The sequence below is a fragment of the Scophthalmus maximus genome, chromosome 1 (genome assembly GCF_022379125.1).
Source record: "Scophthalmus maximus strain ysfricsl-2021 chromosome 1, ASM2237912v1, whole genome shotgun sequence".
NCBI lineage: Eukaryota > Metazoa > Chordata > Actinopteri > Pleuronectiformes > Scophthalmidae > Scophthalmus > Scophthalmus maximus.
Window position 1 is genome coordinate 13,352,404 of NC_061515.1, and position 23,971 is coordinate 13,376,374.

The 23,971-nt window shown below is 43.1% G+C and overlaps 3 protein-coding genes and 1 long non-coding RNA gene across 9 annotated transcripts; 3 read left to right on the plus strand and 1 right to left on the minus strand.

Moving 5' to 3' along the window:
- Nucleotides 1–38: 38 nt before the first annotated feature.
- On the minus strand, nt 39–3,917 carry josd2 (Josephin domain containing 2). The gene is made up of 4 exons (XM_035625675.2): nt 3,237–3,917; nt 2,079–2,204; nt 1,618–1,812; nt 39–1,349 (listed from the first exon to the last, which is right to left on the minus strand). Exons 1-4 carry the CDS (start codon nt 3,356–3,358, stop codon nt 1,238–1,240), a joined length of 555 nt encoding a protein of 184 aa, XP_035481568.2. The 5' UTR covers nt 3,359–3,917; the 3' UTR covers nt 39–1,237.
- LOC124850727 lies at nt 2,797–4,032 on the plus strand. Its single transcript, XR_007031517.1, has 2 exons — nt 2,797–3,070; nt 3,190–4,032. It is a non-coding gene; the product is annotated as an uncharacterized LOC124850727 (long non-coding RNA).
- A 1,488-nt stretch (nt 4,033–5,520) lies between these two features.
- Nucleotides 5,521–10,439, plus strand: ube2s (ubiquitin-conjugating enzyme E2S). The gene is made up of 4 exons (XM_035625662.2): nt 5,521–5,719; nt 6,725–6,872; nt 8,526–8,716; nt 8,817–10,439. The coding sequence occupies exons 1-4, from the start codon at nt 5,717–5,719 to the stop codon at nt 9,177–9,179; spliced, it is 705 nt and encodes a 234-aa protein (XP_035481555.1). The 5' UTR covers nt 5,521–5,716; the 3' UTR covers nt 9,180–10,439.
- A 963-nt stretch (nt 10,440–11,402) lies between these two features.
- On the plus strand, nt 11,403–23,971 carry LOC118300794 (protein shisa-7). Of its 6 annotated transcripts, none has more exons than XM_035625573.2 (8): nt 11,403–11,531; nt 12,331–12,524; nt 14,667–14,807; nt 16,978–19,404; nt 20,175–20,329; nt 20,761–20,826; nt 21,115–21,300; nt 21,466–23,971. In XM_035625573.2, the coding sequence occupies exons 4-8, from the start codon at nt 18,638–18,640 to the stop codon at nt 22,383–22,385; spliced, it is 2,094 nt and encodes a 697-aa protein (XP_035481466.1). In that variant the 5' UTR covers nt 11,403–11,531; nt 12,331–12,524; nt 14,667–14,807; nt 16,978–18,637; the 3' UTR covers nt 22,386–23,971. The 6 variants fall into 6 exon arrangements, with proteins under 6 accessions (XP_035481466.1, XP_035481458.1, XP_035481449.1 ...); XM_047334699.1 differs by having other exon boundaries at nt 11,425–11,531; nt 12,349–12,524; XM_035625565.2 differs by having other exon boundaries at nt 11,412–12,524; nt 14,658–14,807.

The following is a 23,971-nucleotide window of genomic DNA, read 5'->3' on the forward strand; positions in this document are numbered from 1 at the left end:
TCTTCATTATGTCTCCAAGAAACACACAGCAGGCGTCGTAACAGATTCATACTCAAAAGAGGAGGTCAAAGTTTAATATAAATAAGTTTCAATATCATGAACCTCTGAGCTTAGGCTTACGTACGTGTGAGTCAGTCACTAGTGAGAAGGAGACAGTGCTCCTATTCTTTTTGGATATGCATAGATCAATAAGAGAGACAGAATACAAACACAAAGGCAACATACAGTCACAGTACCAGTGTTTTTGCATGTTCAACTCATCAACTTACAACTAATCAGGAAGTGAACTTTAAGTTCCTACATGGTTTCCTTTTACAGTAAGAAAAGTGTAAGTGATCTTACTAACATTCAACACGTGGCAGTATCAACCTGAAGATTCGTGAGACCTGGTTGCATCACAATGAACATCATGTCTACTTTCATTTTTGTCTCATCGCACTACAACCCAACTTGAACAAAAATAAGAGGCACGGTGTTCATCGTATACACTGAAGCTAAATAAAGGGGGGAAGGCGAGCCAGCAGGATCATACAAAACAAACATATTCCAACATCCGAGAAACTGCATCATGTTGTGAACCCTGTCTGAAATTGCGATTAATTTGTGGTTAATTGTTGAAAACATGCAAAGACACTGGTGTGGTCCTTCAATGCCTCACCAGGCGATACTATCACAGAGCATGTGCCTGTATGAACACACACACACAGTGACGAACAGTGCTAACAAATCTAACTCTGTAGTGCATAGAAAGTTTACAACAAAGGTCAAGGGAAGAGATGGTGCCACTCGATAACTGACACGTTTTGACTTTACAGTCTTGTACATACTGATCTAATTTAGGCGACGATATCTAACGTGGCAAATTCAATCCAATGGTTTTTCTCTTCATGTTTCATAGTCCAGTTATCTCTACTGCAAATGCAGATGTTCATGCAAAAATGCTGTCTGCAATTTTTCTACCACAAAACAGTGAAAGTTCAGCCGTACAGTATGTGTCTCAACTCAAGTATCATCAAATTAGCTTCAAACCTGTAAAACTCTTAGCTTCTAAAACAAATGTACTGAGATCAGGACAGTGTGTGTGAACACAATCAAAACAGTTCTTCATTTCCAGGGTGAACGTCCGTCTCTGCTTCTCTTTGGAGTTTCCTCTATGTGTATGTTTGTAGATGTGTTTTAGTGCGTTCCCTGAAGAGATTTTGTGTAATGAGGCGTGTCCATGTCCTCTCCCAAGGCATCATTTTTTGAGGTTGTCAGAGTTCAGCCATGAACTGTCTTCCTCCACCTCTCGCTGGACAACCAGGAGCATCTCTGCCACGTCCTGAGAAAGCTGTTCGCTGAGAAATGAGCTGTGAGAAGTGAAACAGGCACGACAGAAGAGAAAAGGTTAACAGAACAACACGGGCAAGGGGCAGAAAACTAGAGTGCAGCATCCGAACAAAAACAGTGAGGTAAGCCTCATGTGACCACTCATATGGGATGACTCACTCACTGAGACAGTCAGAGTTCAAGTAGCACACAAGAGCCAAGTTTTGATTCAATTCAGTGCAGACGCACGCACGCACAGATGACAAAGAGGACTGGAAACATTTAAGAGATGTAAATGAACATTCCTACCGTAGCTCTGCCTCTCCTCCGATACAGAGGGGACTCTTCAGTTTGGAGTCAAGGTTGTAGTATTGACCATTAACTTGCCGAACTGCGAGCCAGTGCCGCCGTCGGAGTGGGAGGGACACGATCCCGAGTGATACTCGCGATGGGACATTAAGAATAAAGCCATGGACCTTTGACATGCACAGGCTCTCTACCGTCCTGTATTTAAAAAAAAAACAACAACAATCAAACAGAGAAAGAGTGTGTTAAACAAATGTTCCAGTTATCCAGCGATTATATTCAGTGCATCCCAGGAGACTGCCTGCCTGACACAAATAGCTGATACTTAGAGATAAACAAACAGGCTCAGATTTGAAAGGTGTGTTTTAAAAGCGAAGTGTGTTCTGAGCCCGCCCGTCCTGTGTCCAGTGCAGTGAGCCTCCTAATGAGTTCCTAATCACACGGGGCTCCGTCAGCTCACTCACCTGCGTTTGTCCCACCACACTGCGGCCAGTTCCCTGCTCTGTAGCGCTGACATGATGACGTTGACGTCATAGTTTCCCGTGCCCAAAACTGACCGATGAGGATTCACCACACACTGTGGAGCCAACCTGCAAAAAAGGGAGTAACAGACGAATGAAGCACGTGAAACTGAAAACCGGCCTTGCATTTGGCACGGCCAAATGCAGACTTTAAATTCAAATTGGCCATTGGTCAGGAGGACTGTTCTTGCTGCTTCATTTCTTTCAGAACCACCCTTTCTAAATAAAATAAAAATTGTATAAAACATCCGTAAAGGTATATTTGAGTCATGGGAGTCGCATGGTTTCCCACAAGAAATTCTTTAGCCAAGGTCATGAGGTACCCAGTTCATGACTCACCTCATCCCACAGTCAATTCATTTAGTAAATTAGCTCCTGAACAATAGCAACACTAAACACAATGGCTTTCACTGTTCTCTACGATCTTCACTTTTGCCTGAAGGATAAAGTCACACTTCATCACATTTGTAATATTTTTCACTGATTATATCATTATTATCAGAGGCAGGGTCGCGCGTTCAAATGAATTTCTGTGATTTTTAAGTCCAACCTGAACGATAAAAGTAGATCACAAACAGTAACCTGTGAAGAAAGAACCAGCTGCTGCATAAAAGGTAACACTGTGGCGTTTCGATAGGGAACACTGTTGTGCAACCAAATGGCTATTTACAATATCTCTCTATTAAAATGGTTATTTGGCAGTTCTCTGAGAAGACTGACCTAACACTGATGCTGTCTAAGCCAACAGTCTTGGAATAAACCAGGAGGATGTAATGTTCACTGTGTTGATTCAACCGTGTGATCATTTTCGTGTCCGGCCTGCACTTCCTTTAACATACTGGAGATAAGTTTGTGGGGGAAAGGCCGCCGTTTTGCAGCTGACTAGTAAAACAAATGGGACGTCCACAGGTTGATGAGGTGAATGAGGTGCCGAGGTAACAGATGGAACTGGGGGGAGCAGGTTTGTCAACAAATGAATGTAACATGATGTCGTTGGATTCTTGTTTTGAATGTGTGTTTGTTTGTGTGTTTGTTTGTGTGTTTGTTGATGCAGAGCAGCTCGTGTCCCCCCGCCGACTCGGCGCGCAGACGTCAGCCTACCGTTTGCAGATGTCGTCGGCCGTCTCCTTGGTGAACACCCGCTCCTGGAGCACGTTGTTGAGCGCGTGGATGGCGCACAGCTCCAGTCGTTGCTTCTCGTGAAACACGTCTCCTTCGCTCATGCTAATGCTCGCTTCACGCACAGGAGACACACGGAGGGAAGGCGACGGCGACGGGAGTGAACACCGGGTAACGGCTGCAAGCTGCTGGTTGGCTCACGTGACGGGGGGGCAACCGCTCGGCGCGGTTCGAGCTAACGGGAACTTCGAAGTCGCTAGCTAACTGCTGTACGGCACCGGGGGGCTGCACTGTGAGCGCCGGCCGGTTCTTCTCTACATTTGGCACAAAAAAAAGTGACTGGTATTAACCGACAACAGCCAGATGAAGCCACTGACCTGCTGATGAGGCGGTTCCTCGTTAAAAAAAAAGAAAAGATGCTGGAGTCTGACAGCTACATCCAGAAACCGGAAGCAGAGCCCTTGTTTTTGTTGTGTTGTTGTTGCGCGGCAGCCACGCCCATTTACGGTTTTTTCATGCACAACGGGACAAGAAAAAAACAACCCCTTTCACTTTACCTTTGAACTCTTCTGCTAAACTGGTTCAATTATTAATTAATAAAAATAATAAACTAACCCCTCTGTGTAAGAACAGCAAACATAAGCCTCCTCAACCCACCAGGGTCTGACTGCTAGTAACAGAGGGCGTTGTGTTAATGCGCCCTCTAGTGCTCAGTCTGATTAATGATGAAATGATGATGATGATCATGTATAACAGAAATAAATCTTAATTTTTTCTTCTCTTGGTCAAAACCCTATCCATCTATCTATCTACATATCTATCTATCTATCTATCTATCTATCGATCTACCTATCTATCTATATATCTCCCTGTCTGTATATCTATCTTTCTACTGGAGGAGTTGGATTACCTTGTTTTTATTGTTGATTATATACAGATATATTAATTGTGTTAGTTTTGTCAGCTGTATCATCCAGTTGACCAAAACTCCTGCATCTTGCTACCACATCCACAATGTCCATGGCAATGGCTCTGGGACTTTAATGTTGTATTGTGTCCTTGCCAGTTGTGTGATTTGATGCACTCCTTCTTCTAGTGTCAAATTAAGTAAACAAAAATGAAACACTAAAATAATTAGTAGTAGTAGTAGTAGGTTGTGAAAGTGTAGATCATCCTGATCCTTTGTACATTTAGGCAAATGTTGACACTGCTGCATAATACATTTTTCATTGACAATTAATGTATCCTGTGGGGTTTTGCCACTGAAACTTTTAAAGCTGCAATTATGAAGTATGTGCGAGAATCTTACCCTAATCAGTGTTGGAATGTAAATAAGTACCAATTTGAGTCATTGTATACAAGGTAAACATATATATCAGATGTGATATACAGTAACTAGCGACTATTTTAATAGTCAAAAGTATTTTCTATGTAAATATATGCTGAAAAATTAAGATTTGTTGCTTTCCCTTTTAATAACGTATTCAATATTTTATGATTTCTAATAATTCTAAGGTTTGGTCTATTGGTTTAACAAACAGATGCATTGTGAGGGTGTCATTTTGGTGTCAACCAATCAATGAACAATTTGCCAAAATAATATAATTAAATTGATCCTAAATAGTAATCCTTTGTTTCGCCATTATGTAATAGTTAAACATAACTATGTGTAAACTAGCCAGTGCAGTCAAATGTGTCTGCTTACAAATGAATTCATCAATAATAATCATAATCACAATAATAATAATAATAATAATAATAATAATAATAATAATAATAATAATAATAATATTAATAATAATAATATAATAATATTACAATAATTAACTGTATAACACACAAGGGGCATTCCAGTGTATTAAGTGCCTTACTTTCAGCATCTAAGACTGTAACTTATTTTAGAGTGTAGTGTTGGTGCTTCAACTGATCTCCTACTTCTTCCACTACCTCTACTCATTTAATATTCTCCTGTTCATCATCTCTCCCTGCTTTCTGTTTTGGCTTTTGTGAATCCTCTGTTATTACGTTTTTTTTTTAGTTATTCTTTTATTATGTGTTAGTGAAGCAGAACTAGCTCTCCAGTGCTCTCGGTGGTCGGGTGGGGGTGGGAGCAGAGTTTTTCAAACGGACAAATGGCTGACCAGGATCACTCTTAACTTCGACTCGGTGTGGCAGAAAGAGCATTTGGCTGTGACGCAACGACAACAGTGCATCGAGATTGGCTCACCCTTTGTGACGTATCACGTCCCTAAAATGCCGATTGGTCTGCGCTGGTAGGTTAAACTGAGGATCGTATTTTTGTTCCTGTGTCAACGGGAAAAAAAGAAAAAGCACAGCAGCCAGTGAGACCGGGCTAATAAGTTGTTATCAAAGATATTCTTTTTTTCAAACCTGAACAGAAAATCCCCCTCTCGCCTCTCACCAGCCAGGCACCCACCAACCGAGCAGAACTCATTTTAAAGATGGTAAGTAGGATAGCCGAGCTCACCGCTAACGGCGAACGAGAGTAGCTGCTAGCTTGATCCGATGGTTAGCCGTCGCTATCCGTCGAGCTTTTAATTTTGATTCTGTCTATTTGCCGGAGTCTTTGCCTTTAATTGAGAATCGTCATCCTCCTTTGCTTGACTTAATAAATTCAATTACTGTTGTAAAAACTCTGTCACCAATTGGAAAACCAGCGAGCAGCCTTACCGTCATCTGACCGAGGAAAGGCTAGTACGCTAACGTAAAGTTACCATTGGACGGACGTTACATTTATCTCATTGTTCTTGTCATATTAGCCGATTATTGAGGGTTTGATGATCACAGATAAGCTCACTTTATATATGTTTAGTTAAAACTTCTTTGAAGACACATACGAGGTGTGACAACCGCTACCTGAAGGGTCCAATCTTTACAGCTCTTATAAAACAGATCGATGGTTTATTCTTGTTATACAGATCTGGAGTGGAATATTTGTTTATGTTTCATTATTTAAAAAAATCTACAGAACATCGAGACGTGTGTATTTATAGCATCGAAAACCATTCACACTTTTGTTTGAGGGTCTGCACAATTCATTGATAATTTAACAATGCCAGTGGATTGCTTCATATGTCATCGATCCTGATACTTTTCAATGTTTTCTCAAAGGTAATGTGGCAATTTTGCCAAAATCATATTACAGGTGCAATACAAATTGCCTTTCTGTCGAAACAAAATACATATATATTTCTGGCAGTTGCATCAAGGGCGAATATGCTTTTAAATTTATTTTTTTTAGACCATGATCATACACTATATAAAGTCTATGGGCATTTAGTTGTATTTCCATATTTTCCATCTGAAAATATGGACTTCATCTCCTCCAGTAAGTAAGTTAAAGATTTCAGTAAAGCACCGCGACCCTTACCTTGTAGTTTTTACCCATTTATAAAAGGCCCGTGTTTGTATATGTGCATAATCTGAGTTATGTTCGTGCTTCTCTCCAGAACTCCAATGTGGAGAATTTGCCGCCTCATGTTCTTCGCTTGGTCTACAAAGAGATCTCAGCCTTAGCAGCAGACCCGCCTGAGGGTATTAAGATTTATCCCAGTGAAGAAGACATAACTGAACTGCACACAGCCATTGAAGGACCAGGTAAGGATTACACACAGATAGGAATGGTCTGCTTAATTTGCATATAGAAAAAACATTGTGGTGGGAAATGTTGGTTGGCAGCATCCTGCCCGTGCTGCAGCTCATCTGCTTGAAGATGGAAGGCTGCTATCATGTAGCATCCCACTGCACATGCCACTGGAAATTAGCATGCAAAAGTGAAATATTTTATAGCTTGACTGACTCGGAGTCTCAACAAATACAGTTTCTGAAATCACATATATTGCAGGTCGTTACCCAATAAAGTACAGAGTCTTCCATAAGTGCCATGCATGATGGCAGGACATTAAAACATTTATATCAGATTCCTTTTTACCATTTCAAGTCACCACACTGTCACTTTTTATAACCTCACAAGTATAACCTTTAAGCAGCTCGGCTGGTCATCAGGATCGTAAGTTATCAGAGAAACAAAGCTCAGCAAACTGCCCCTCCTGACATCCTGCGTCTACCAAAGACGATCAGAGAAACTCATTTAACGGGAAACTGTTTAACAATGAAGACAAAAAGTCCTGTAAATGTTCATTATGAAAATCTTTAAAGTGTACAGATATTTCATGAAATGTTGCACTTTTGTAAAATGTAAATGGTTAGATGTTTGCCAATTTACTTTAAAATAAAACAATTAAAACAACTGAATTTAACTTCAACAAGACAACTTAGGCTCAAGTTGTTTAGCAGCAAACCCCCTTTGGTAGCAATACTTGATAAAAAAAATTGCCAGTCAGAAAAGACATCTAGTGGTCAATCATTGTGTTAGTTTGTCAACATAGCGTGCATCCACATTATTAGGGTAGCCAATGCTGCTTTCAGACATGGACTTAGGTCCAGACATTTTCCAATCCTGACCTTTTCCGGAGGGGCTGTATGTGAGAACGCAAATGTTGCTCTGGACATGTCCAAGCGAGCCTGTGTGAGAATACAACATGAAAATCTCTGTAAGATTCACAGCCAGCTAGTGAATGTTTCGGAAACGTTTCTGCTGTTGTGAACACGTCTGACTAGGACAATCTCCTGCTGCATTTTTCATATGGGAACAGCAAAGTACAGAAAATGTCCGGGCCCAATTTTCTGGAAATTTTCTGCAGCTCTTGTCTGAAAACAGCTCAAGTGTAACTACTTAAAAAATAGGTCATGGGTGTCCTCAAGATTGCTCTCGATATGAAATTGTCAGATCGCCCGTTCCTACTCGCTAATCACATAACGCACTCGAACCACACGGCCAACAACAACGCCCATTCTAACTTGGCGCTATGACCTCACTGCTTCAGACCTTGTTATTGTTAAGCAGGCTCTGAAGAGCCACATTTTATTAACTCCTCATATTGCTTTCCTCAGTCCCAGGACAGTATACTTATCATCTATTGCAGGTAATGCATTCATTATTTTCAAGTGGCAGTGGAGCACATTTCATAAGGTCAGGTTTTTATGAGAGTTTATGTTTAATCAGAACTGAAATGGATTATAACATAGTCAAGGAGTTTGAACTAAATGATCGGCCACTGACTTGGATGTAATGTTTTTCTTTTGTTAGTTGACTCAGTTGCCGCTCTATGACCCTCTTCCTGTTTATGCAGCAAGTTTGGCACAGTCAAAACATATTGCTCATGTGATGAATTCTTTATGCCTTGACAGAGGGAACTCCATTTGCTGGTGGCATTTTCCGAATGCGTCTGGTCCTTGGGAAGGACTTCCCTGCGGTTCCACCAAAGGGGTATTTCCTGACCAAGATTTTTCATCCCAACGTTGGTCATAAGGGAGAGATCTGTGTCAACGTGTTGAAAAGAGACTGGAAGGCAGAACTTGGCCTCAGACACATCTTACTTGTAAGATGATCAATGAGTCTCCATTGTTTTGAGTATCAACTTTGTTTCATCCACAATTTTTTTCTCTTAATTTTTTGTCTTCTCCTTTATTTCCCCACAGACAATCAAGTGTCTTCTCATCCATCCAAACCCAGAATCTGCTCTGAATGAAGAGGCCGGGCGTTTGCTGTTAGAGGACTATGCAGAGTACGAGTCCCGTGCTCGTCTGCTCACAGAAATCCACGCCATGGGTTGTCCCGGTGGGACGTCTGCGGTTCCTCAGGACCCTAACGACGGTCCACAGCCAAAGAAGCACGCAGGTGACCCCACAAAGAGAGCGGGACCTAGTGCGGCAGCTGTGCCAGCAGCTCTAGGTAACGGAGCTAACGGAGCCAGTACCACCACCAGCAACAGCAGTAGTAGCACTAATAATGTAGCAGGGAAGAAGAAAGCAGATAAAAAGCGTGCATTGAGGCGACTTTAATACCTCAGCGAAATTCTCAGTGTGTGTGTGTGTGTGTGTGTATGTGTGCGCGTGTGTAAATATAAATATTGAAGTGTGCTGATGATGTTTCGATTCCCCTTTTTTCTGACTCTTTCTACCACCGATCCAGACGATCCACTTTGTACTCATACCTTTCACTTTGTTCGTCCTGTTTGCATTTGTTAGGTGCAGGCAGGTTTGTTGATTATTACCATACCTATAGACACAATGAAAACAAAGTGTGGACTTTTTCAAGGAAAAACATGCCGTCATTTGTATCTCCTCCTCGGCCGTCTGATGTATGAATGACATGGGGAATGGTTTTCACCGTGTACAACATGGCCTCTAACGTCCCCCCATCAATGGAACAAAACCGATGCCTCAAACTTCATAGAAGCTCTTTTTAAAGTGTTTCCTGGTGAATGCTGCTGTGATGGTACTGTGTACTGCTCAGCACTGTTGAGTCTAAACCAAGATGCTACTTTAAGTCAGGTTTTCAATTTGAGCTCAACAGAAATGATTCAATAAGATGTTAAACAATAATAATGCAAGAAGTCAAAAATGAGAGACAAATGTTGTTAGTGTAACTGGTAACATTTTAAAGTTGAAATTTTCATAGGTGAATGAAGAAACGTTATCGAAAGAGTTTGCAGCAGAGTGAAGGAAATCTGTTGTGTTCTTCATGGAGTCTCAGCCCTCTTTAATTTTTTATTTTATTTCTCTAAAATCGTTTTCGCTGTCTGATATTTTCAAAAGTTGTTTATAATTGACATTGTTCATGTTCAGCTGTCTTGTGGTTGTGTGTGAAGACATAGATCAGTGGCTGTAAGAGAACAGGGTAGGTTGCCAGACAACTCAATTTAAAAAATGAATTATCTATTCTCTGTTTTAAACACAGTTATGTGACTCGCTGAAAGCTACCCCTGCTTGCCTACAAAGCAGTATGTGCTCTTAAATACCCAGCTCTGCGAGCAGCCATGTGGGTACCGGAGGAGACGTCAGTAGCAAAACTTCCACGTTTGATAGAAACTGTCTCCCCACCTGTTGCACCGCCAGGGTTTCTCGGGCAGGTTTTCTCTCTCTTCTAAATGCATGCGGGGCCTACATTTCCCAAGGAAACACACTGAAGCGCTGTCTTAATGTGGATGGAAAATGTGCCTCTGAAACTCCTGTCAATGTGCAGACTGTCGGCTGGATATTGTGTCCATTTTAAATTATTTAAATAAATAAAAACATTGAAATATGAGAAGTGAAATGAAACTGAGTTGTTTACTCTTTATTATTTGGTGTCGCTTCGTATACACATTTGTCTATGCCCTAACTTGCCTCTGACGGCTCTTCCGACAGTGCATGAATGAGTATGAATGTGACAGAAAAATGCGTGGTAAATAGCAGCGCTGTATGAATGTGTGTGAATGGGTGAATGTGACTTTCCTGTAAAGCGCTTTGAGTGGTCTATATGACTAGAAAAGCGCTATAAAAACAGTCTATTTTTTTTTTTTTCAAAGATACAGTGTCTGATATTGAGGAAACCTATTAACAGAAATTGAATGTTTTGTATATGTAGAAGAAAACCTTGTCGCCAAAGTAGGGAAACATTCCCTCCTTTCTGCTCGACAGGTAATCAAACCACCACCAGTTTACATTCAATTTTTAATAGTTTTTACCAGAGCATGGCCATGGGCGTAGAACAAACGCAGGTAACTTCGTTCAACTTTTTGTCAAAGTTGAAATTTAACTGATAGCTAATTATCAGAACATTGCCATGCTTAATGTGGCCTGTTTGAAGCTACAACATATTGATATTACTTGCTCTATTGTTTATAAAAGCCATCATGTATATTATACATGGACATACAGTATGTGGCGCAGTTGGTTGTGTTCAGATTTTATCAGGGGTATTGGTGAAGGGTAGCACATATGGAACTGTCAGGGTCACAGAAACCTCATTATCATGCAAGAAACACCAAAAGTTTGCTGGACCTGCTAAGGATATGTAACCGTCCTGAGAAACATCCCTTATTTAATTCAACACAACTTTTTTGTACATATTGTAAGTTACAGACACATTCTAAACAAATGTTTTACACTTGATATATTCCCATCACTCACACGTATCACACACTATATGTGTTTCTTATTCATGGGCACTCAATATTGGCAGTTTTTTTGGATGAACAACTGATACTATTTTAATGGTTGATATTTGTGCAATTACAGATTCAGACATCTGAGCAGAAAAAACACCAGACTCACAAGTGGAACAGGGGAGAGGCCTCGAAAGAGGACCTTTTGTCTGGACATGTTCCTCCACGAACCTCTGCTGTCTGCATCAGACAGCAGAGGTTCCAGGTATGTGACAATGGTTTTTGCCTTTATTGTAGCATATTGCCTTACCCTGCTGCTCATACTCTATTGTGAAAAATCATCATGAATTTTTCACGTAAAAAATATATATTAAAACTATCTAAACGTGTAATGCTCTTGATGTTTTCTTCAGGATTAGTTTTCCATGTAGCTGCTGATTTGGATTGATCATGAGATTAAAGGACGGGCAAATGGGTTTCTGTAGATAGATGTGAAAAAAAAGTCCCCTTTTTTGTCTGTTATATTTTGTACATTCAATGTTTGATTTCCAAATGGCAACACCAATGAAGGGAAGTACTGTTTTACCTTTTATATGCTTCTATGTACATCATTGAAATACATACAGAACATCTTATAATGTTTCACTATTTCTTCAGTAGAAAATGTGTTAAATGTTAAATAAAAGTATACACAAACACAATCATTCTCAAAAAGCAATAAAATTAAAGCACATACATATTGAATAAGAATGTCATGAAGGGGCAACTCGGGACAGGTAAGACACCAGTGTATGGGCCTTGTGGATCCAGTAATTTATCCCTGATCCACCAAGCGCAGCAGCTAGGGATTGAAAAGCCTGTTTCCAAGAGCTGCCAAAAGATAAATGTCTATAGGAATCAAAACTCTTGCCCCGACCGACCATCAGATGCCGCCAAAAATTACACACCGTAGCTTCAGCTTCGATAAAAGGGTTTGTGGGTATCGGTATGACCACTGAGAACAGATGCTAGGCTGAAACATCCAGTGTTCAGTGACGTATAGTAGCGCTTCATTTTGTTTATAGTGGTCTCCTGTACTGCAGTGATGGAACAACCATTATGAGGAAAATCGGTAATTGCATCCACCCCCAGCAAACCAGCGAGCAAAAGTGCACCCGGCAGAGCGTCACTGGAGCGTCTAATGAAGGGCTCTGCTGGCCTCCTCTGCAGACGCGCAGCAGCCCGCCCACCTGTGTACAAATAGCAGCTTGCCATGCAGGTAATTATCAGGCTCTTCTCAGACACCTGGGGTTCTACACAACACTTTACACCTTCCCAAAGACCCATTTTGGAAGTGCTCACCTCCCTTTTCCACCTTGTGTCCACTGTCATGGCATAGCATTCCCTATTAATGCAAAGACAAATTCCATGGCCTTTATCTTAAAAGAAAAACATTGAAGTTTATCACATGAATCGTTGGTCACATATCAGAATCAGAATTATAGGCCAAGTACGTCAACGCTCGCATCATCACCAATAATGTGCATCATTCGTGAGAAGGCAACTGTGGTGTCTGTGTATTTGTACAATGCAGTATTTGTTGATGTGAAGCAGCGTGCGATGATGCTGATGAAACAAGAACAGACGATCCTGGTCAACCTGCACTTCTCCCGCGCCTGGTGGATTTTGTGTACAGTTCTCTGTATTGTAGGAGGAGTTGAAAAAGTTGGTTTCCAGGTTGTGGGGGAATCTGCGACGGTTTTCCCTGCCTTGTTTCCTGGTTCTGGAAGAGTACCAAGTTCCAGAGGGAGTCCAGTGGAGCATCTCATTACTGTCGTGTTTGTCTGGTAAATCAGAGCAGCAGGCCTGTTGTCACTCAATCCGGTGATGGATGGTTTCTTGGGAACTAGGATGATGTTGGAAGGGTTGAAGTAGGTGAGGACTTCACACAGCTCATCTGTTGAAGATCTGTGTCAAGGGGGAATAGCCTCTCCATACTGATGCAGGGTCATGGGCTGAACTTTTCAGTGCAGTCTTCTATGAGCCATTCTCATCTCCTTTGTCTGTCAATATCTGACCTGCCTGAACAGGGCTCTGTCTGCACTTGTGGCATCCTTCTTGGCCTGTCTGTCTGTAAATTGTGGCTTAGTTGTATAGCACATGTGCAGCATGTGTTAATGTAAGGTGTCACAGTGTCAACCAGCTCGTCCAACTGGTAACTTGCGGCTTCAACAACACCCCAGGCGGTGCGGCCCATGTCAGGTGCAGGCCTAAAGGGAACACATGCTGGTTTTCTGTGTCACGGTGTGGTGTTGAGTGTGATTCACCCCGTGGACCTCACATGTACTCACTGATTTCACTTCGTGTCACAAAATGCTCAATTAAGTTGCACTGTAAAACAAAACCATTCATATGGAGGAGGCGGATGGTGGGGAGGCAGTAATGTGAGAGCGAAGGCAAATATCAGCCAACCCCGACCTCTATTTCCCACCTTACCTTACCTCTCCTCCACTTGCATCACGGTTTTGCCAGTTGTCCCACTGCTAGTCCCAAAACATTTCTGAATTGCCAATCTAGGTCTGTCTCTAACTGACAGTCTCGTTCGCGCTCCAGTGTCAAAGCTTTTGCGCCAATCCGCTTCTCTTCCCCGTTTTCATCCTTTCATAATTGCCACCAACATAAAGACACAGTTGCTGTGGCAACCGTGTCTCTCTGTGTCTCTCTTTTTTCTCTCTCTTACACACACACACACACACACACACACACAAACACACACACTGGATCTCGTAAGGTTGGTTTACCGGTTGCTGCTTTAATACAAGTGCAAGTTTTTTTTCTCTTTCTCTCTATTTCCAGCGTTGACTCGAGCCCTGTCTTTTACTTTTTGAAAATAACACTAAATCATTGACGTTTTTTTTTTTTTTGGTAAGAGCCTACGGGGCCATTCAGTTAATGAGAGAATAAAGATGAACGCCACCAGTTGAATGGGCCTGATGATGATCAGGAGTTGAGAGTCTCATCAGCACCAGGGTGAGCGACCAATCACAGCGCTCCCCCACCGGCGGACCTCGGTGAGGCCAGCCGCAGTTAGGCGGTGTAACCTATCTGGTTTGGAGATTATGAAGGGAACCAGCCTCGCTCCCTTGTAGACGGAGAAAAGTTAAACTGGGGGCAATTTTTTTTCGGTTTGACATTTTGAGCATCTGCCAGCTGGACTGCTGCGTGTTCTGTAGGACAGTCGCACTGTAACTTGACGGAATTTTCCGATTCAGTGTGTCTAGTTGAATTGCCTTGTCACATGTATCAGAAAATCTCCGAACATCTCGATGGGCTCTGACTCGCTCTCTCTCCTGCTCGCGCCCCCCCCCCCCCCATTTTTGCCTCATAATGGATTTGCTATAACCGGATGGAGACACATCAGGAACGATTGAGCAACAGTTCACGCTGTCCTGATCAGCCTCTGCTACAATAACAGGCTGCCATCTGACAGACGCGGAGATATACAGTGCGCAGGCTCTCCCCAGCGCTGCTCTCCAGCACCAGACCCCAGAGCGACGCACAGGTAAGACACGACATTATGCACCTTTTATTAATGCACCGTCAATTTACCGACCGACGGGCAGAGCCGCATGATGTGCTCACCGCGCGTTTCTGTGTGCATGGAAAATGAGTTTTGGCATCTGTTTGGACGCCTCAGCTGTGCTGGAGGCTGTCAAACAAAGCATTTGGATGAAAGCTGCGCCACAGAAACATCTCCACACACACACACACACACACACAAAAGCTCCATGATTGGCAGACATGTTTTTATTACTTGAACACTTTGATCAACAAATGCCAGCACACTGCGACATTATGGACGTACTGCTATTAAGACCACTGATAAAACACACACACACACGCACGCACGCACACACACACACACACACACACACCGGCACGGATACACCCACGCACTCGCAGCCTGTATACTGCACGTCTTGTCCATAACCCGCATGCTTGTTCGTTGCAACTTGCAACTTATGAACTTGATGCAGGATGTATTACAGGCTGAGGAGTCGATGTCCAAAATCACTCGGATGATGCAAAGAGTCATTGCGCAGCACATATTGGACTAGAGCAGCCGCTGCTCCCGCTGCGATTCAATGTCCAGTTGCGTCAACATCACATTTTTTTCTCTTCTTTTCCCGTCACAGATTCAGTCAGAGTGCGTTTTACCACGAGCGTGTCTGAGGAAAAAAAAAAGAAAAGAAAAGAGGCCATTTTGTTTAATTTCTAACAAACTCCTGTTGCAATTGTTGCATGTCCAGCCGTCTGCACAGCTCGGCAACATCCTGCAACGAAAAGTAACGCAGCGGCTTGGTTCGTCTGCTCGGATACAATTGCTCAATGCCAGGAACCTGATGAAATGGTTCGCCCTCCCTCCAGTGGCCATGTAACTCAGGGATGCATCTTCACAGTTCTCAGTGTGTGTGTGTGTGTGTGTGTGCCCTTCAGCCTTTACTTGCTTCAGCAGCACAGTATAGAGGGATAGTTACACAACATGTGTTGCTTTTATATGTTAAATCATTTTGCTGGAAAGATGTTACATTCAACTTTTGGGTGGGCATAAGTACTGGAATGCAATCATTTGAATGAATGTTTTGTCTTTGAAGTCTGAATTTAAAATCCAATGCATTGCCAGACAACTGTAAATGCACATTTAATCGAGCAGTGGTTTTGATATTTGGGTAGAGGTTCCCCATGGAGTGAATGGAGTCAGATCAGAGGATTAAAAATGATGGAAGCTGGGAAGAGGTGGCGGACGCCGGTGCAGGCCAATCAGTGTCATCTCGTCGAGCAAGAGACGGACAGATGTGACTTTGAAATCTGGTTTCGGTTAATGGGTGTAGATTGGATTCTGCCTCCCTTGTCTTTCACTGCCGCTTTCACTCACACACACGCAGACAGAGCTGCAGTGCTATTCTGAGAGAGTTAGCTGCCTCAACCCACGCACAGAATCTGAGAAAGACAGAAAGGCAGAAAGAGGGAGAAAGAGGAGAAGGGGGGAGCAAGATGAATAACGGAGAGGCAGAGGCTGACTACAAGGAGGTTTTACACAATGTATACTATAGTCCCTCACATGCACACACACATGTACACGCACACACAAAAATCCTTTGTACCGTATCATATTCCTCCTCTCGAACTGTCCTATTAGCTGCTGAATTACAGTCTTGATTAGTACTGTCCTTGTGTGTGGCACAGACTGTATTTGCAGATCTGTTTGGTGGTGCTGTTTGTGTGATGTGCGGTGTTGTATTGGTAAGTGCTGGGAGAAATGTACTTGATTCTGTGCCACCCACACACCGCCCTCCCACTCATGGTCGTCTCTGCATCTATACCTCTGGCTCTTCCCGCTCGCCACAATCTCTTTGCTCATTTAAATCCCTACCCTGCATTTATCCCTGTGCGCTCTCTCTCTCTCTCTCTCTCTCTCTCTCTCTCTCTCTCTCTCTCTCTCTCTCTCTCTCTCTCTATCATTGGCTTTTCAGGAGTGTGTTCCTCCTGCAGCCAAACAGGCACACGAACACACACACACTCAGCTATTCCACAATGCACAAACACTCATAATGCAATTAATACAAATGACTGTGCTGGGTGTGCCCGTGTGCTAAAATTTGCACAAATATCAATAAGTGAGAAGAGGTTGCAGAGCTTCTCTCTAATCACGTCTCTCGTTTGTGTTACAGTGGACGCTCGGCCAACACATTCCAGGTGTGATTGTCGACGTGCAAACCTGAAGACAATTCTGGAAAAACAAGCAGAACGTTAAGAGTCGACAAGGAGAAGAAGAGTTCTCCCGGAGCGGAACATAAGTCAGTGGGGGAACTGCTGCTTCGTGTCTCTCGTTTTTTCTTCTGCTGAACTGTCCTCCGAAGGTTAGAGGAGCATGTAACTGAAACAAGTGGAGCCCTCGGTGATTTCAGGATTCTGTCTCCAACATCTGTGCCTACATTCTCTGCTACAGATAGGGACGTTTTTGATGATTACATATAATTATAATTTCTGTGGGAGACAGATCTGCCTCTGTCTATTATTGCCAACACCTCCAACACAATAACTTCACACATTTACATATTTCTCAACAAAAGTGACATTCTTTGAACCTCTGAGACAAATCAAGAATAATTTTGCTTCAAGAGATATGTCACACAGAGAAGCGCCGTGCCATTCCGTTCATATCTAATGAGTTATTTTGTGCCTAAAAGCTGAATGCAGAGCATTTAAAACCCATGGCATTTGCCTCATTTTGCAATGTGCTTCACAGGCTGGGAATCGTTTCCTTGGTTTATGCTTACTCCTGATTTTCAGTTGTTGCACTCCTCTAGCACTTAAGCTGAGCCTGCCTCATTATCACCCCCATCCCAATCACAGTGAGACTATGTGCCAGGCGAGAACTGATGCACATTAATCTGACCATAAAAAAGAGATAAAGTACATAGCGTATCTATAGATGTGACCAGTGCCCAGAACAAGTGAACATGGAGATAAGGCTGCCTCAGAGAAACTAGGCACCATTAATGGACAGTTGTCATCGGTTATAGTGCAGTCTGTTATTTCAATTTGATATCCTACGATGACAAAAAGCAGCACATATATGAGAAGAGTTATAGCTTTCATACCTTTCTCCAGAAAATAATTTCTCACAGCATAAATAAGTGCCAATTCTGAATGTATGCCGGACTGAAATAGTCATTCAGGAATGAACAAAATAGCCGTTTACACTTGACAATGTCCTTGACTATTGTTCAAGTGCCATGATTAGCACAAGAATGTGTCAGACTGCCATATGTTATTAAAATTTCTCGCTACTAAAACAATATTTCCAGCAGTGCATCAGATACATGTTCGTCTGCTCAGTGGGACGTGTAGAACAAGACGTTAAGGACTACAAGCATGAAGATTTTCGTTTTCAGTCTGTCCTCTTTACAAAGCTGCATCCATTTTAGTGTTCTGCACTTGAGAGGGCTTCCTGGAGGGAAACAGATGAAGTCATTAAACAGTTTCTTTCTAGCAGTAAATTAAAACAATTTTAATTCCACTAACCACAATTACTGAAGCCAAACTGATTTTGATAGTGTTTTCATTGTCTTTTGTTCCTGGACATTTAAATATATATATATCATATAAATACTCAGCTTCTGACAAAACAAAAAAAAATCCTGCTTTGAAATGTCATCACCCAACATCACTGAATGAAACTACTGATACATGATCGATTTTCAGTAGGTTGTACATGCTTCTTGAATATTTCACATTCCATTTTAGTGGGTTAAACTGCAAAAGCGGATACAGCGTTGTAGCGGCATTGACTCAACAACAGAAAATAGATCTCTTAGTCATGTAAAAATGACGCCCACCACCAATCTCCGAGTCCTTGCCGTCTCTCTGCTCTCCCTCCTTACTGCCCCACTTACCACTGTTGTGGAGACCTCTCCGTCCTCCCCGCCTCAGCACATAGACCCCTCAGGGAGGCCGTTCACAGAGGAGCCCAAGTCTGGCCCCAGCCCCTCACTCCTGCTCCTTGCCATTCAGGCCAACATCAGGCCAGCTGCTCTCCAAAGCAGGACCCAAACCCCTGAGAAACGTCCGGACACCTCAGAGGGAGTTCTGGAGGCGCCTCCGAGGCCACTGCCCCAGGTCATGTTACCCAAGAATGTGACTTCAGCGGAGGCCCTGGCTCCTCCCTTGGGCGCAGCCCAGGTACCACACATTCGACCACGGCTGATGGATGGATGGATGGATGTGTGTCGGGGTTATTATGACGTGATGGGACACTTTGACAGCGCTTTCAACTGCTCCAAGGACACCTTCGTCTTTTGCTGTGGAACGTGCCACTACCGGTTCTGCTGTCCAGACCGAACCCGGCAACTGGATCAGGACAACTGTAAAAACTATTACTCTCCAGACTGGGCCAAGCCACAGACAGACGCCATGATTATACCAGAGGATTTTGGACCTGACACGGACTTTGATCCGCTGAAACAACAGAGCCACAACACTGGCTTCGTCATTGGTGGTGTGGTTGTGTTCATGGTGGCTGTTGCTGTGGGCATCAAGGTGGTCTTCAACAAGGTGCAACAGGAGGCCAACCAAAGGGACCTCAATATGCCCAGGTGAGGAGTCTTTCATCACTCCTGGATTTGTTTCTTCATTCCATATATGAATACTGGAATGAAATTAGGTTTTCACGACCCCATAATGGCCTGGATTCATAAGTCTGGGCTCAGAATAATGTTGTTAGTCATCAGCCAACACATATTTGATGTTCATTGCTGCTGGGAGATTCATGGTTGTTTTGATTTCATCTGGCCTTTTTATTTCATATATGGCCCATAAAACTGGCAATAAATCGCTGCATTTTTGATTTTACATTTTACAATCTTTGGCTAGAGGAGGATGATGGTGATAGAACAATATTAAGTGGTGGTTGGTCCCTTGAAGAACTCAAATAATGAACAGTTTATAATCTTTTTAAGCAACAATTTTATCATTTTAGACAAAATTATATCCCAGACTATGAGTAGGTTGATTATGAAAAGGACTATGGGGGATTCCTGCGTAATTCAATAACAGTGCATTATTAGGAAATAAAAGATTTTCAATAAATTCCTCTCATTGCTGTGTTGCAAGTGTTTGCTTAGCCAGTGATGATTCTAAGCCCCAAAGCCTTGATCCTCACATGGATATAGTTTATCTTTTGCCTATCAAATATGAACAAATCTAAAACGAGAGGCCTTGTTGTGAACAATATCTACAATGATAAATGTGAAAAAAAACTAAGCCTATGATTTTATCATGATTTCATGTCATAGTCAGCCATTAGCCAATTATCGTCAGATTTAATCTCATTTTTCCTTCTCGTTTGTGTTTGTTATGCCATTAGAGCCCTGGTTGACATGTTGCGGCACCAGTCGAGCCCAGTTCAGCAGGATGAGAGAAACAACAGCGTGGCCCTGGCTGTAGGGGACGGACATGGGACGCTGGGGAGACCTCCGAAAAATCATTACGCCCCAGGACTGCCCAGCAAGGACAACAGATGTGAGGATGTCGGGCTTTTACAGCATGAGTGAATGCACAATCAGGGACACAATTACAGCTTTGTAACTGTGACTGTAACTGTATTTAGAGGCCTTTTTGTGTGTGTCCCACTACCGAGATGTCCAACTGCTCAAGAGAAATGAATAATAAGAATCCTGTTTAAAAAAAAAGGTGGAAATCTTTTATCCTCTGTGTTTCATCATGTGGCGATTATAACTCTCCACACCAAGATTCAAACAGTTCAGGAATCTTCACAGAGGTCCTTCTAAAATACATGTTTGTCTGCCTGATATAAACATGTGTAAATACATTGATGAATATAGCTGTGTGCATAACGGCCGTGATCTTTTGATGCTAAAACACCATTGAGCTTGAAAACTGCCTGACATCCATTTTGTGAACTGTTTACCTTATGTTCTTCTGACTTACAGTGGGCAACTTGCAACACAATTTCATCCACCCGTCAGGCTCCAGTCCCAAACACACCGCAACCATTGGTAAGGCAGCTGGTGAAAGCCTGGGTCCTGAATAAATTACATGGAATTACCCCAATGCTTCATTTAATTAATTCAGTTTCATTTTGAGCTTGAAAGCAGATTCATTTATCGCAACAGTAATAATGATTATCACAGGATTGGTCGCTTGTGTTAGCTTTAAAAGCAAGTTAAAATCTGTCTGTTCCAGTGAATGTTAGCAGATTCTCACACTGCTTCATGCAGGGCGCTATATCCAGTGGAGCAAATCTCATTTAACACACAGTTGTGTTCTCCCTGTGGTCTCCGCAGAACGCACCCCTCGGATGAACAATGCTCAGCTTGCAGCTGGAGGCACCCTGCTCTCTAGTAAACACAACAACACCAAATCCCAGCCGGCCTTCCACCACTCCCTGCACAACCTGGCTCAGCTGCCTCCCTCCTATGAGAGCGCCACTAAGCCAGAGCTCAACAGATACTCTTCACTCAAACGCCTCGGTAAGTTACTTCATTTTTGGGAGAAACTGGGACAAATGGGCCCTAACTCCCCCACCAGTGCGGTTTGTGCCGCTGTTTCATGAGTTCTGAGGCACGGTGACACTAAAGTGCAGAATTCATCGTAATGTGCTGATTCTATTTACTGTGTTTTTGTGTGACTTCCAGAGAAAGGTCTTGATGAGTACTCGTCTGGTTACTGCACCACCAAGCGCCGGCCTCATACAGCCCAGCCGGCCCTCCAGTCCTCTCAACACCACCTCCACTGGGGAGGAGACTACACCCTCAGCGGGAGAGGAACCCTCCCCAGGCATGCAACTCGCCCCTGGATCCCACCACCGCCTTCTGGCATGCCCGCCTCACCTACCCCCAATCCTTATCCTTTGGATCCCCCGGAACCACAGTACAACTCCAACTACGACACTCTCTCCAAGCCCCCGAGAAAAGTGAAGTCCACTGACCAGCTGCTCAACATGGGTGATGTCCCTGGCAACACAGGGACTCTGTCCAGGCTGTCCAAGAACCAGCAGCACCAGTACTACAAAGCCATGGCTGCCTCCAATAAGAACTCTAACACGCATACCCTCACTCGTAAGGCCCAGGACCGGCAGGAGAGACAGGAACGGCTGCTCATGTCACCGGACCATCTGGAAGACAGGATGGGTGTAGGTGGGATGGGAGTTGTAGATCCATACGCCCACACAGGAGGGATGGTCCCCACGCTGCCTCGCCAGCAGAAGGCCCAGTCCCAGCAGAATGTCTGCGCCACTCCATCCCTCGACCGGCACCACATGATCAAGATGAACTCTCACCCCACCTCTGGTAGAGAGCAGGAGAGGAACACTGCGATGACGGGGCACATGAGTGGGGGCATGGGCTGGGCGGGGGAGATGCCTGGGGCGGGGGTAGTCATGGGAACGGGAACACTAGGGGGCCACAGTGCGAGGAGGATGGCGTTTGCAGCAAAGAGGCAGAACACCATCGAGCAGCTACATTTCATACCGGGAGGTGGTAGTGGGGGGTCAGGAGGAAGTGGAGGAGGCAGTCAGGGGATCAGGACGGGGAGTAAAAATGAGGTGACAGTGTGAGGTGCGTGACTAATGTAGAGTTTACCCCTTCATCTAAGGTGTAGGAATAGATCACCTTTCTGAATTTAACTATTAGATATACAACAACAAGAAATAAAACTAGAAGTATAAAGTATAGTCACAGTAAACCATGTTTAGGCTATTGAAATTAGTGTTATCTTGTAATTAAATAGCTTAAATATGATTACTTAATTACAAATCTAGGTGGGGAATATCCGTTCCAATTATGTGATAGCCTACATCAGCCATATTTTGTAACAGCCATATTGCCATATACAGCGGTGCCATTACTTATGGAAAGACTTACGAGAATGGAGAAACAAATCCAACAGAAATGTTGTTCATAATATATATAATAATATATATATAAATTATATATAATAATATATATATATATATATCAAGAAGTACTCAGGAGCCATATTAGATAGGGAACCAGATGACATAAAAAATAGGTTGTTGAAGAGGAGGACCATGTGGAATATTGAATCGCAGAAGTTCATGGAGAATTGAGCCAATTACCTGTTCAACTGTCAACCTGCTCTGCCCTCGCCATCAACGATTCATGAAACTGAATCTCGCGGGTGAAGAGCGTGGGGGACCAGATGAGTCTGAATGAACCGTGTGCCTGGTGAAGGATTTTGGCGATCTGAGACTCTGCTGAATCAAACTTGTCCTGACACAGGAAGACAGAACTGCTTTTTGTTGCTTCCTATGTAAACGAGCAGACAAGGTGCGGGCTGTTTTTCTGACTGGGACATAACAGCCCGACAACATTGGCAGGACCCTTTGCCCGATTTGAACTGCGGACGTACCCACATTACCAATCTGATGCCTGGGTTGCCTAGCTTTCCATGTGACCTTAGATCAAATCCAGAGAGGACCTCACACTCTGATCAATGTTACACTGCAGAAGTGTAGGCTGATGTTCGACTATGTTATGGGTACGTTTCCCCCCCTGTGTTCCCATCTATAGATCAGGACCTAACTGTAAAAACCGTGGGCTATCAAATAATATAGTGCCATCAGTCATAATATTAATATTAAGAAAAGTCTTGACACAAACACACACGAGTCAAGAGATTCCAGATCAGACGTATGTGTCCAGTTTACCAATAAAAAGGCAACTTGCTTTAATGTAGGTTGTGAATGAGGAGCAAAGGTTTTTCTATAGAGCACAAATGAATTGACCATGACGCAGAGGTTGCACTTACACAACTGTCCTTCAAAGCCATTTATGGAGATACAAAGAAAATACCACAGAAGAAGCTGGTCTGACAATCACCATTTTATTCTTCTCACCAGGTGACAAATTATATGAGTCAGTGATATTTTTTACAGTCAAAGGAATTGGCTTCGGAGCGAGCCAAAATCCTCTGAGTCAGGAGCAGGGGCAAACCGGGTCCCTTCTCCTGCACGGCTCCTCCAGCCATGACACACTCAGATGGTTAGGAAGCCCTTCCCATCCTCAAGACGAAGACCTCGCTGTATCATAACGCACTTCAGCCAGTATGAGTTTAAAAAAAAAAAAAAAGGAAAAGAGAAAAAAATATATCTTCATCAATAACAATGCTTATCAATACTAA